At 39.9% G+C, this 14,509-nt stretch overlaps 1 protein-coding gene across 3 annotated transcripts; it reads right to left on the bottom strand.

Moving 5' to 3' along the window:
* Positions 1 to 4,687: 4,687 nt before the first annotated feature.
* On the bottom strand, positions 4,688 to 14,469 carry golt1ba (golgi transport 1Ba). Of its 3 annotated transcripts, XR_014271170.1 has the most exons (6): positions 14,332 to 14,469; positions 13,684 to 13,775; positions 11,140 to 11,318; positions 8,152 to 8,233; positions 7,348 to 7,411; positions 4,688 to 5,825 (listed from the first exon to the last, which is right to left on the bottom strand). XR_014271170.1 is itself a non-coding variant. In XM_082504778.1 (5 exons), exons 1-5 carry the CDS (start codon positions 14,354 to 14,356, stop codon positions 5,787 to 5,789), a joined length of 417 nt encoding a protein of 138 aa, XP_082360904.1. In that variant the 5' UTR covers positions 14,357 to 14,467; the 3' UTR covers positions 4,688 to 5,786. The 3 variants fall into 3 exon arrangements, 2 of the variants coding, with proteins under 2 accessions (XP_082360904.1, XP_082360905.1); XM_082504778.1 differs by lacking the exon at positions 7,348 to 7,411 and having other exon boundaries at positions 14,332 to 14,467; XM_082504779.1 differs by lacking the exons at positions 4,688 to 5,825; positions 7,348 to 7,411 and adding an exon at positions 7,423 to 7,814.
* Between the last annotated feature and the right edge of the window lie 40 nt (positions 14,470 to 14,509).

The raw sequence follows: 14,509 nt of genomic DNA, 5'->3' as shown, positions 1-14,509 counted from the left end.
TTGTGATGTACAGGAGTGTTGCTTTTATCTTGACATTAGTACTCATCATTTTGAATTCTTTCTTTTCTAAACTGCTCATATTTTAATATTAATTAGTGGACATTTTAAAAATAAAATAGGCCATTTAATTAATTTGCCTATTTGTAGTTTTTTTGTGCGTGTGTTCATCTTCATCTACTTATGAGCAGTGTGCATGATTTGGTGTTTGTGTTTAGGAGATACAGTGGGGCAAAAAAGTATTTAGTCAGCCACCGATTGTGCAAGTTCCCCCACTTAAAATGATGACAGAGGTCAGTAATTTGCACCAGAGGTACACTTCAACTGTGAGAGACAGAATGTGAAAAAAAAATCCATGAATCCACATGGTAGGATTTGTAAAGAATTTATTCATAAATCAGGGTGGAAAATAAGTATTTGGTCACCTCAAACAAGGAAAATCTCTGGCTCTCACAGACCTGTAACGTCTTCTGTAAGAAGCTTTTCTGTCCCCCACTCGTTACCTGTATGAATGGCACCTGTTTGAACTCATCATCTGTATAAAAGACACCGGTCCACAGCCTCAAACAGTCAGACTCCAAACGCCGCCATGGCCAAGACCAAAGAGCTTTCGAAGGACACCAGGAAAAGTATTGTAGACCTGCACCAGACTGGGAAGAGTGAATCTACAATAGGCAAGCAGCTTGGTGTGAAAAAATCAACTGTGGGAGCAATCATCAGAAAATGGAAGACATACAAGACCACTGATAATCAACCTCGATCTGGGGCTCCACGCAAGATCTCATCCCGTGGGGTCAAAATGATCATGAGAACGGTGAGCAAAGATCCCAGAACCACACGGGGGGACCTGGTGAATGACCTGCAGAGAGCTGGGACCAAAGTAACAAAGGTCACCATCAGTAACACACTACAACGGCAGGGAATCAAATCCCGCAGTGCCAGACGTGTTCCGCTGCTGAAGCCAGTGCATGTCCAGGCCCGTCTGAAGTTTGCCAGAGAGCACATGGATGATACAGCAGAGGATTGGGAGAATGTCATGTGGTCAGATGAAACCAAAGTAGAACTTTTTGGTATAAACTCAACTCGTCGTGTTTGGAGGAAGAAGAATACTGAGTTGCATCCCAAGAACACCATACCTACTGTGAAGCATGGGGGTGGAAACATCATGCTATGGGGCTGTTTTTCTGCCAAGGGGACAGGACGACTGATCCGTGTTAAGGACAGAATGAATGGGGCCATGTATCGTGAGATTTTGAGCCAAAACCTCCTTCCATCAGTGAGAACTTTGAAGATGAAACGAGGCTGGGTCTTCCAACATGACAATGATCCAAAACACACCGCCCGGGCAAGAAAGGAGTGGCTCCGTAAGAAGCATTTGAAAGTCCTGGAGTGGCCTAGCCAGTCTCCAGACCTCAACCCCATAGAAAATCTGTGGCGGGAGTTGAAAGTCCGTGTTGCTCGGCGACAGCCCCAAAACATCACTGCTCTCGAGAAGATCTGCATGGAGGAATGGGCCAAAATACCAGCTACTGTGTGTGCAAACCTGGTAAAGACCTATAGTAAACGTTTGACCTCTGTTATTGCCAACAAAGGTTATGTTACAAAGTATTGAGTTGTATTTTTGTTATTGACCAAATACTTATTTTCCACCCTGATTTACGAATAAATTCTTTACAAATCCTACCATGTGGATTCATGGATTTTTTTTTTTCACATTCTGTCTCTCACAGTTGAAGTGTACCTCTGGTGCAAATTACTGACCTCTGTCATCATTTTAGGTGGGGAACTTGCACAATCGGTGGCTGACTAAATACTTTTTTGCCCCACTGTATATATAAAATCTTTAGTCTATCCAAGCTGTCTCAGGGCGAGAGGCAGGGTGCACCCATAGACAGGTTGCCAGTCTGCTGCAGGGCTAATACAGAGAGACAAACCACCATTCAAATTCACATTCAAACCTATGGGCAATTTAAAATCACCATTTAGCCTAACCCCAGTCTTCTAAGTATTTATTTACTGCAATCTGAATCAAGAAATGCAAGAACTTGACTGACGCAGAGTGGGAATAGACAAACCTTGTTTAGCAAAGCTGCATTACAACAAGGACTTTTTAACCAAACTTTACACATGCAGGGATGGAACAATCAAGACCAGCTTTTTCATTTAGTTAAGAACATTTTTATTTATATAATTCTTTCCAAGATAAATATCACAAAGAGCTTCACAACAAAAACAGTAAAAAACAAAAAGGGACAAAAGGTTTCCCCCAAAAGTTTTTGTTTTTTAGCTGCTTTGTAAAAAAAACAGCACAGATGAGTCCACAGGTCACAGGCTCAGTGGGAAAGAGTTCCAGAGTCACTGTGGTAAAAGCTTTAGTTCTCTGATCACAGGGATCTGCTCGGGCTGCATCGGTGTCAAAGTTAAAATGTTGGGTTTTTTTTAATATAGCACTTTTTTTTCTAGACTGGAGAAACATCATCATATCAGTGATAAAAAAAAAGTTCTTAAAGGTGCTCAAAATGTGCTGAAAAGGGAGAAGATTTAACAAATACAATAAAAGCCCCCAGGTGGAACGTTATGGCACATTATAGGCAAGAGAGGTGGAAGAGGACCTGTACTGGGAAACAACACAGGAAAGGACTGTTCAGACAGATATAAGGAGAACCAATCCAAAGCAGACCCAGATACAAGCACCACGCATGTAGTAGTCAGCAGTTCAAAGGGCAGAGGTCAGGTCAAACAAAACAGAACATTCTTCTTCATCATTGGATCAAAGGAGGAAGACCTGTTCCAGTTAAATGAGCTTGATTAAAGACGGACTGAAAATGATCCAGAAAGCTGTATTTGTCCAAAACAGCTGTAAGCTTTTAGCCACACCCTTCTCTAACATCTTTGCATAAAAAATAATTTTAGATTGGCCTGTAAATGAGAGAAACTTGTTAAGCTTGTTTTTGTTTGCTTTTTAAGTGGCGGGATTCTTAAAATGAGTAGGCACTTAGCCAAAAAAGTGCTAACTATACAATTAAACATGTCAAAATCTTTCTATAATGCATCATCCTTTAATCGAAGCAGGTGAATGTATAAATGAGTTGAGTTCAACAAATGCTCCACTTTTTGACAAGAACACTTTAAACTGCAAATCCTGTCATTTGTCTAAAGTAAAGATTTTGGAACAGGAGCTGACCTCACTGTAACACGATATATGTTATCTGAAATGGAAAGAAGATCGTAAAACCACTGTTGGTCATTGTGAAGGAATAAGACTGTTCAAAAGCAGGGAATTTCACAGCCGCACAGGAATGTAAGACGCGAGCGCTAACCACACAGTAACATGATGATCACAAATAAAGATGTCCCCAGAACAAATACAGTCCTTATTAAATGTAAATAATAAAAGTAAAAACCAGGTCCAGTGTGTTTCCTTTGGTATATGTGAGGCCAGACAAATGTTGGGTGAAATAAAAATTGCAGGTTCCTACAAAACTGCAAAAAATATATATCTGATGGGGAATTTATCAGAGTACTTGATGGGCAACACAAATATACCCTGAGAAAAAAGAAGCATATAAGCAGGTGCCCTTTCCAAGAGTTGAGGTGTTGTAACTAAAATAGTTACCATCATCAGGCGAGAACGCTGAATCAAAATATTTTGATTTTTGATTTATTAGTAGCAGAACAATCTTCCATTTAGTCTGAGTGCTGGATTTCTATTTTCCTCTCAGAGGCAAGAACTTTCCACATGTAGGGAACCTTGCTCAGAAGATGCTGGCTCTCTTCGTTCAACCTTTTTATGTAAACAAACATTTTTCAGAGATAAAGTTTAACAAATCCATACACTGAGATACTGAAGACATTCAATCTGACTTTAATACACATTTTCAAGCCCAAAATAGCCTCGATCTTTCTCACTCATTTTGTTCACAATTGTTTTGGAAATATTGATCAAATAATGATTAAATGTTGGCATTTTTACTCGTGAAATCTAAATTAAACAATTAAAAATTTATAATGAAATAAATACTGAGCAGGCTTGAGTTTAGTTATTGGTGTGGCCCTCTTATGTCTTGTGTGTTCTTATACCTTTATAAAATGAATTACTTACCCCCATCTATGGTGTATAATGGTGACAAAGTCATTGAACATACGCTACATTTTAGTCTAGGTTAAGCTTTAGAGCTGTTAGTTAGTTAGTTATCTAAAGTGTTACCTTAGATAAATCAGTATACTGACTGCGGGCATGGGCTGTTGAATGATTCTTATGTGCACATCTCATAAACATGAGAGTAACTTTTTATGCACACCTATTTCAGCTAAGAATATTTGTTCACACATATTAGTGAATTAGGCCCAAAAACCTTAGAATAGATTCAAGTGTTGCTTTTTTTGATCACTGTCATGTCAACACTGAAAACACTGAAAAAGCCTCACAGGCGAAAGAATTTTACAAACCTACTCGCTTATCCAACTCAGTGTTTTGGGGGCTTGAGCCTATTCCACATGCTGTCCCCTTTGGTGGAAGCAAACAGGAAAAGATTATAAAAAGTAAGACGGATGGCAAAAATATTATTCAATATTTACTGCAAACTATTTGAGTACTCTTTGAAGACCCTCCACAACACTGTCAAAAAAAAAAAAATGCACATAGTTGTGCCACACTTGTGGTGCCTTAGCTTTATCTGGCCCAGCTGGGGAAAGTTGTTTCCTTTTTTATTTTGTAATAGTATTTTTTCAGTTCCACACAGAAGTTTTTATTGATAATAATCCTGTTTGGCTTTGTAGCCTTCTCTTATTTATTTAGCAACATCTAATATCACAGATCTGATGCCTATAGTTAGTAGCATGTCATCTTCTGTTTAAATGTCTAATAGCAGTCACCCAACAACATTTCCTACTACCGGTTATTAAAAAAAAACAAAAAACAAAAAACAAGTAAATCATAAAAGCTAAAAAAAAAAAAAAAGGCAGAAAATAATTTAAACTTTTGTTGTAATTTTAAATCCTAGCTCTCAAACAGTATATGATTTTGGTATAAAACTATTTTGTGCGTCAGTAAGGATTTACAATTTGAATATTAATTCATCAAGATCCAATGTGTCCTTAACTTGTGTGTTGCATGAACATTGTCTTTGAACACTTAACTCGAGAACTGTGTCTATCCCAACAAACGAGTAGACAGACTGCCACTCATAACAGATAAAGTCAAGCGATCATATTTAAAAAATAATTTATACAGAAACACTTCTAGCCAACACTGAACACAATCACAAAGAAATGGACAAAGTAAATATTCCAACAGCTGAACGGGGGTGTAACTGTAAACAAAATCCTGGATTTAAAAGCTTTTGTTCAAATTAGGTTAAAGCACAGGCACAAACGTGGCAAACATGGCAGGATGCACTTCCACTTCTTGTCCTTGCACTGGGTAGTTTTATCTGACAGTTCCACAGATTAAGAACATCATGTAGATAAAGTCGGGCCTTGAGGGAGTCTTCTATCCTCCTTTTAAACGCAAGATGCAGTCAATGGCGAAGGGATCGATGGCATTTGAAACATTTATTGTAGAGACTTTAGTGTTGACAGTAAGAAACTGATGGTGCGATACAGTGATGAATCTGTGATTGGTAGTGCTGACCACTGAAGTTACAGACAAAAACAGTCCTTGTCTGCTTGAATGTGGAAATCTGAATCTGATCTGTATATTTAGGTGCTTTTACTCAGCACCATGGGAGATTGTGATGCTTTATAAAACCTATAATCAAACAACTTTCTCTGGTTACAAAAAGTCACTGTTATACCATAGTGTTGCTCTCGCCCACTTTGTCCGCATACTGAAAGAAAAGAAAGAAACCGTGTTAAGTGACAACTTGTTGGCATTCAGGACTCATGTGGAGAATGTTTGGCACAGATAAATGTAGGCGCGGCTGAACTGCAGTGTTTGCGATTATCCTGCAACACTTTAAAGTGAAGCATGCATGACCTAAAGGGACACACCACAGCTGACAAGGCACAGTCTCAAAATTTCAGGTCATTTTTATAACCTGTTTGCAACGAGGTTGTGTGCACTACTTTCTGTTTAAACAAACAAAAAAGACGAGTCTAACAAGTCTGAATACTATACTTTCAGTACATAATCGCACACAACCTGATGGTGCAGGGAAACCCTTTCGTCCACCAGGGTAAAACAGGCAGCCTAGTATATACCAAACCCACCTCCCACTAGGGGAAACTCCAAAGTGGAACAGAGTCTAGCCCCTCTCCAGGAAACACTTTTCAGAACCTGAGCTATATGTGCTGATGTGAGCCTGATGAGTATATCTAACCTGTATCTCTAACCAAAAGCACTTAGTCAGACGCCTTCCCCACAAAAGAGGTGACACTCCATGTCCCTAGAGTACGGGTCTCAAACTCCAGTCCTTGAGGGCCGGTGTCCTCAAACGTTTCCATGTGTCCGTTGCAACACACCTGAATAAAATTAGTAGGTCATTAGCAAGAGTATAGAACTTGACTGCATGCTGAAATGGCAACCCCTAACCCACAGGTGTCAGACTCCAGGCCTCGAGGGCCAGTGTCCTGCAAGTTTTAGATGTGTCCTTGATCCAACACAGCTGATTTAAATGGATAAATTACCTTCTCAACATGTCTTGAAGTTCTCCAGAGGCCTGGTAATGAACTAATCAAGTGATTAGTTCATTACCAGGCCTCTGGAGAACTTATGTTGAGGAAAAGATATACGTTGAGGAGGTAATTGAGCCATTTGAATCAGCTGTGCTGGATCAAGGACACATCTAAAATGAGGACACCGGCCCTCGAGGTCTGGAACTGCCCGCCCCTGTTCTATACAGTCTTGCTAGTGACCTACTAATTGTATACAGGCGTGTTGCAACAGGGACACATGGAAAAGATTTAGGACACCAGCCCTCAAGAACTGGACTTCGAGACCCCTTCCCTAGAGCCAACGGGACCTCTGCCTTTGACTGCTGCCCAGTCCTTATTGCACTGAACCCCTACAGCACCTGCTATAGGTGGACTATTAAATACCAATGGAGAGAGAGCAGGTTAATGTCATTTAAGGAACTGACTTCCTTTTTAGATCTGAAGGCTATATCCACTTCTTTTATGCATGATACTGTTAAAAAAGAAGAAAATGTATGCACATATGCCCATAACTACAAGATTTTGTCAGGTTAGCCAACATGATAGTGGGAAATTGTGACAGCTAATCTTCCATAGAAGCTGGCTGTTTAGCTTGTTAAAATATTCAGTGGGTCATTGCAGACCAACTTTTTAAATCCTTTTGTCTGCAGTTTGTACAATTCATATTTCACTGCATTTTGCATGGTGCAGCCTTACTGTTAAAATCCACTGGGGCCATTCTGCGTGGGATTTGCAGGTTCTCTCCGGGTACTCAAGCTTCCTATCACAGTCCAAAGACAAGCAGGTAAACTTCACTGGTGATTCTCAATTGGCTACAAGTGTGACTGTCAATGTCTCTCAGTGCTATCCCTGCAATAGGCTGGTGGCCTGTCCAGGGTCACCAGCCTGGACAGGCCACCGACTCTTGCCACTGCAACCCTGAACTGGAGAAGTAAAAGACGATGGATGGATGGCTTGGCTGACTGGATGTACAACATGTCATCTTAAGATATATCAGTCTTCAGATGACATGCCTGTGGTGTGTGCCTTAAAGGTTAAAAAACAAAAGACAATTACCTGCTCCAAAAAGATGAGACTCAAAGCGTGTTAGATAAGTTAACATGCAAAGGAAAATCGGCAGTGACTGACCACGACTGCTGATTGTCCTCAGAGCCTTACGAAGGCTTAAGAAAAAAAAAAAAAAAAGACAGATGCTCACCTCAAAACAAAGCTTCCAACACAACAGCATGGTAGGGGTATGTTTATTAGCCACAAAGCAATGTGTGAGACAAGCTAAACACACAAAACTACATTTAATTTTCCAAACTGCTTCCATCCTAGCTGTGTATGCTGAGCTCGTGTGTCTGCTAAATTGATTTTCAGTTAAATAACCATGGCATTTATTTGGGCAGTCTGGTTAATCTGTTGTGCTTGAGGTGTTTGAATATGATGATTAATGAAGAAACCATGCTGTGTTTAAACAAAAGCTGCACAGCAGGTGTGGAGCTGGGTAATACTCACTGCACTGATAAAGGGCAGGTTTAGGATGGAGCCAAGGACTGGTATTCTCCTGATAAAGCCTACAACCACTGGAAAGAAGCCCCTGGATGTGATTAAAGAAAGGAGAGTAAGACAGAGGGGAGAAGCCAAAGACAATTCATGAAAAAAAGTGTTTTTTGATTATTACATTATTTGAACACGTGCATGTCTTTTTTAGTCAGAATTCTGACTTTTTTTCCATCAGGATTATTTTTTCTCAGAATTCTGGAAAAGAAGAAAAAAAAAAAAGACGTGCTCACTTTTCCCCCCCAGTAGCCTAATCCTCTTCCGTATGAACCAGACCAGATGACCAACTTTTATGCATAAATGTTTTTATAATGAAGATGGAAAGAATCATCCCACAGGTCGATTATTAACACCAAGTTGTTGCTAGCTCTCAAGGCTCCTCAGAACTGGGCTTGGTCTTCGTCTTTAAGCATTATCTGCATCTCTTGGTTCCATCTTAATTATCCGGTGATAATTTTGGAATTGACAGACTTTCCCTTGTCAAGTCTATTTTGAAAACATTTTCTAAACAACACTGGCTAAAATGATATCTACCACATATTAGCACTAACCTAAAAACTCCTGGGGCCTGTTCTTCGTACCTCGCTAAGTAAGTTAGCTGGATTAGATTGTTGACGATTTCACCTGATCTTGGATCGTTCGGTTCCCCGAAGCTCATCCGGGACTTGCTGTCATAGCAACAGAGCCGTAAGCGTAAACCTGCTCGGGAGCAGGTTTACTTTATGTAAACAGGATTAGATCGCGGCCACGCAGGTATGTCCGCGTCATTCATACGAAAGCAACAGCGATATTCCACCACTGTTCCACCATAAATAAATAACATCAATGTAACTAAAGATAATGCAGCACTTGATCCATTTATTGATTTCACACAGATACATACAGGTCATTTCCTAAAAAAGGGAAATGTACTATTAACATTCTATCACATGTATGTGATTATTACAGATGTAATTCATATTTCAGAGTAGTAATTGCAAATCACTTCGTGTAATCAAGATGAGAGACCACGGCTATAAAAGCGAAGGTGGATTTGGGAAGCCTGTCGCAGCCATGTCCTGTCCGTTTACGCGAGCCACCCATTGCGGAAGGTGCAAGATTGATAAGGAGAGTCCTCAGAATTCAGCGTATATTGCGGGACAGACAGGATCCTTTAGCTCAGCGCGACAGTGTGCTCATTGAGAGATATCGATATTCCCGTGAGGGTATTATTTACTTAACCAACTTGTTGACGAGGGGGTGCAGGACCACCACCTGTCTTTTTTTTGCTCTGCCCTTTTCTTGGTTGCTTTTATGAACAAACAAATAGATTATTCCAGGGTCTCTTTCCAAGAGACGAAAAGCAATATAAGTGATAAATATTACCATTCTGTAGAATATTCTTATATTTCACTTTTACCTGTTCCCATGTTCTAGTGGGTCCTGTTGTGGCTCTAATGTGTAAGGGGATATAATATAACATAATATAATATAATATAATGTAATATAATATTGGATAATATAGTGTAATATAATAAATCTATGAATAAATAATAAAGTGACTGAATAGTGGTATTGTCATGCGCTTTGGGTGCCTTGAAAAGCGCTATATAAACCCACTCCATTATTATTGTTATTATTGAATTACTTACGAGTTTGATTTGTCAGCAACTTTCTGCCAGCCCCTCTCTCCTTGCTTTTGCAGCCTTTGCAGTGTTCCCTTGCGTTTTAATTAAACTCTGAAACTCCTGAAATCCCTCAATCAAGAGTTCTTGCTCTGCTGCCGGAAAATACCGAGCGCGCCCCTTCGACATTTTCGCCGACCAATCAGCGGGTTGCCGATCAATGTTTCTACTATCGATGCGTAGCCCCTTTTACGACACCCAGTGATGTCACATTACTGCGTCCAGCTGTACTAATCGTCAACAACAGGTGTGTTCGGGGAACCGGATTAGCGAGCTCACGGTTAGCGCGATGGTTTGGTCTTGGATGTGTCATTTGATCTTGGATGTAGTGAGCGACGTACGAAGAACGGGCCCCTGAACTGAAAAGCTTCAGTTGAACCAAAATGCTACAGTGAAAATACTGACAGGGACTAGAAAGAGAGCAAATTTCTCCTGTATTGGCTTCTTATCACTGGTTCCCTGATAAATCCAGAATCGAATTTAAAATCCTTCTCACCACATACAAGCTCTTGAATATTCAGTCCCCATCTTATCTTAATAATCTCAAAGTACCATATTAACCCAACAGAGCTCTTCACTCTCAGACTGCTCGCCTATGTGTGGCTCCTAGGATATTTAATTCAATTTCATGTATATAGTGCCAAATTGCAACAACAGTTGGCTGCGTCTGTTAATGCTCCCTCGCGTCTCCTCGTTCTCTCAATATTTCCAAAGTGTCTCCAGGTATTCCCAGTGTTCCAGGTTTTCAGTTTGTTAGGAATTTAGCTTTTACAGTGTATATATATATTTTTTTTTAATGTTCATGCTTTGTTCTCAACCATAATAAATGGCTCGCCTGATCGTGACAGTAAGTCTATAGACCACAATTAATCAACCCAACCCGGTGATGTCATGTTCTGTGCAGACTCAGGATGGTGCTAAACTTGTTTTAAAGACTTTGAGCAGTTATTTCTTAAATCCAGAAATAAGACAGACAGTGCGAAATCCATGGCAGTTTTTTAAAGCATAGTACTCCATGTAGTGTTTCATGTCCACTTTAAGTCTTTAAACACACTGCAACTTTGATGAAAACAGTGCTTTCCAAAGTGCAATTTAATATATAAAATTTAGGGCTTTTCAGGACTGAGCCCAAGTTTCAATCAGATCTCTCAAGTCATCCTGCTTCTTTCATGTAAAGAATAAGTTTACTGTATCTCAGGTTTCAGTGTTTCGTGGGCTCTTTAAACAAGATAACTGTCAGTCTACTGAATCTGTTGTGTGCCTTTTGTATTCATCTTACCTGAATAAGAGAAAAAAACCATAGATCTCGAGCAAAACTCCAATAATGGGCCAGCCAATCAACACCACAAACACTCCTCCCAGGAAGAAACTGGTGGCCTTCATCTTGTGCTTCTGGAAAAAGAAGCGGAAGGTCCTCTCAAGGCCGATGACAAAGGAGAGTCCAGCAACAAAGAGAATCTGCAGAGACAAAAAAAAGAGTGGAAACATATTAGAGAAGGGTTCAAAACTGCAAGCACACGCAATCAAGTATCCAGTGTTGTCATCGGCATCATATAAATACCAAACAGACTGAAAGAAAGCAATTATTTGCACTAGTATGAATGAAGGAAAAAACACTGGAGTTTAATTTTATTGGTTTTAAATGATAATTGTGTAGCCAGTAGAGTTGCCACAAACCAAATGCATGCAAGTGGTTAAGAAACTTGTCCTCTGATTCAGTTTTGGGTCTGCCAGACCTCTTCCTGTTAGAGTTTGTTTCTGAGTGTCTTTTGATGTCTTTTTGAAACTATACTCACTGACACCTTGACTTTCTTTGCGATTTCTCTGTAGGAAAGACCTAAATTTTATGATGGTCTGTCTCTCTTCCATTGTTAATTGCCTTTTTCCTCACCATTTTTGTAGCAACACACTCCAACACTGCTTTTATGCAGACAGAGGGTGCTGTGAGTGATCTAGAAAAGTTGGAACACCTGTAAAAATTAGTAGCACCAGCTTTCAAGGCTTGATCCGAACAGCTTTAAATGGTTAACCCATTTTGTGTTTCCTGAAAAATGCCATCTGCAATTCTGAAATGTGCATTACTTTTTCAGTTTTGGGTAACCTTAGCTTTTTTTTTTTTTTTTAACCTGGCAGTTCATAACTTACCTTTGTACCTCGAACGACTTGAATTCCAATAAATAACTGGAATGTTGTTGTTCTAAACGTTTTGACTGGTAGGGTATATTTTCTGTGCTTACAGAGAATATTAGAAGGAACATTTTTAACACTGTGCAGCACTACAGAAAAATCCAAAATGCAATCCTTTTTACAAGCAGCCATATTGCTAACGACAAAAATGATGAATGTCATGATTTTGAACGTGTCAAGTCCATCTATCCAGTGTTAGAGTAAAAGCCTTCAAGCAATACTCCCGGCATGATGTATAAAAAATTCCAAGCAGGTCCTGTTTATTCTGAATTTGTTTCACGTTAGCAGGAAGAAAAGGTCTAAGAGACCTGCAGCAATAAACCATCTTAAAAGATGGTTTATTGCTGCAGCCCATGTGGCAGGACCCTCTGTCACAAAGACTGCTCAACTGGACAGTGTATCCGTACACTGCCTAACTGCCATTTACATTCAGATCTATGGGAAATATGTCATTAAATAGATTAGAAAGTATGAATTGCAGTCTGGCACATAACTGATTTAGTTTGGTAGCAAAGGCAAAGAGCAGCTCTTCCAATAATAGTCCATCATTAGTTCTATGACGACAGATATTGATATTAGTGTTACAGTGGATATTCAGAGCACTATAAAGCAAATAGAGGCCGTCAGCATCGCAAAAAGTGAGACACGCAGAAGTGAATACATTTTCAACAGCTAAAAAAAACCAAGAGATCATGCTTGAACCTTTGACCTCTATGGTGAGGTGATTGGGTGCTTCTCTTATGTTTAGCAGTAATAGCAATCCTGTGACATGAAACATTATTGTCCAAATGGGAATGGTCTTTTTCATGATAACATTACCCCCTTTCATGGGACGATTGGGCTCACTGGAAGGTTTATATGTGTTAAAATCACGTGAATCATAATTGCAGTCAGCTGAATATCTATGAGGGATTTTGGATTCAATTCAATTTAATTTTATGTATATATAGTGCCATATCACACAAGAGTTACTTTAGGGTGCTCTATACCATAAGGTTAAGACCCTACAATGATACAGACAAGCCCCAACAATCAGATGATCCCCTATGAGCAAGCACTTTGGTGACAGTGGGAAGGAAAATTTGCCTGGGAACAGGAAGAAACCCCCAGCAGGGCGGGGCGGCCATCTGCTGCGACTGTTTGGGGATGAGAGGAGGAAGACATGCTGTGGAAGAAAGTCAGATTTTAATAACTAATAACTAAATGGACCTAAAAAAAGGAAAGTGGAGAAGAAGCACTCAAAGATTTATGGTCACCTGATCCAGCCCTAACTATGCTGTTTATCAGAGACTAAAGTTTTCAGCCTAATATACATAGAGAGGTTGTCTGTCTCCCAAATCCAAACTAGGAGCTGGTTCCACAGAAGAGTGGCCTGCAAGTTCATAACTGAGACATTTTATTTTAGTTATATTTCCTGTGTAACTGAAATAATGCAAATGTGACACTGCTGAGAAAGTGAGGCACTTTGATGCTATTAATGATGCTGTTGCTATGTTTATGTGAAACTAAACACAGCTGGATCACACTAACAGATTATAATTAATAATAATTGTCACGTGTCACACAGTAATGCATCTGCGTAATCAGAAGTTGCACTTTTAGACATCCTTTGGAACAACAACAACAGGTTACTCACATTTCCAATAGCCAGAAGTGCTTTGTCAAAGAACAGGATCATCCCGAAGAAGAGGAAAAACACGCCGAAGCCTGTTAATCCCATTCCAATCTCTGAAGGACACACAAACCATCAGAGTCTGACATTTAAATCTTAAGATAACATGAAGAGATAATATTTTGTTACACGTTTTTCTACGTCGAAAGCAAACCAATTGGTTTACATCTCGTTACGGACACATTGACAGAAGCTATGCTCGGCATGTCAGAATGTAATCCTGCACATAGTCATAACTCTAACAGACTTATTTCAAATTAAAGCACACGGAAGTACTCCAATAACACATATGCAAACAAGGATGGCAGAAATATCCACAATAAGAATCACAGCAGGGCTTCCAAAGGAGCTCCGCTGCTCACGCTGAATGGTAAAGTTGTCAGAGCGCTTAATAATGTACTTGCACGTAACTCTGGTCGTTCTAGTGGCTACAGCGGATATTATCGGGGGGAAAGCTGCTGGCTATTTGTGCCACTGAATGTCATGAGAGAAAAATGAAAGGTAACTTTCTTGTACTGACAGTGCTAGTTAGCACTTTGAGCACTGCAGCTCAAACTAGGGTTAGCTCAGACAGCAGGAACCTACGGATACACTCAAAAACACAGCTCTTACTTTGGGAGTCCGTTAGAGAAATCATCTTGATAATGTAGCTGGATGAGACAGAAGCAGAACAAAAAAGCTCTTCTCAGAATAATTTTGGATGACAGCTGCCACTGCAGCAACAGCCACGTCTTCCGGAAACACACCTTCTCTCGCTGACATCTTCCGGAACAGCGTCCATGACGCATTC

This window comes from Aulonocara stuartgranti (genome assembly GCF_965226115.1).
Source record: "Aulonocara stuartgranti genome assembly, chromosome: 15".
Taxonomy (NCBI): domain Eukaryota; kingdom Metazoa; phylum Chordata; class Actinopteri; order Cichliformes; family Cichlidae; genus Aulonocara; species Aulonocara stuartgranti.
Note: the sequence above shows the minus strand (reverse complement) of the source record. Positions and strands in the feature narration are given on the sequence as shown.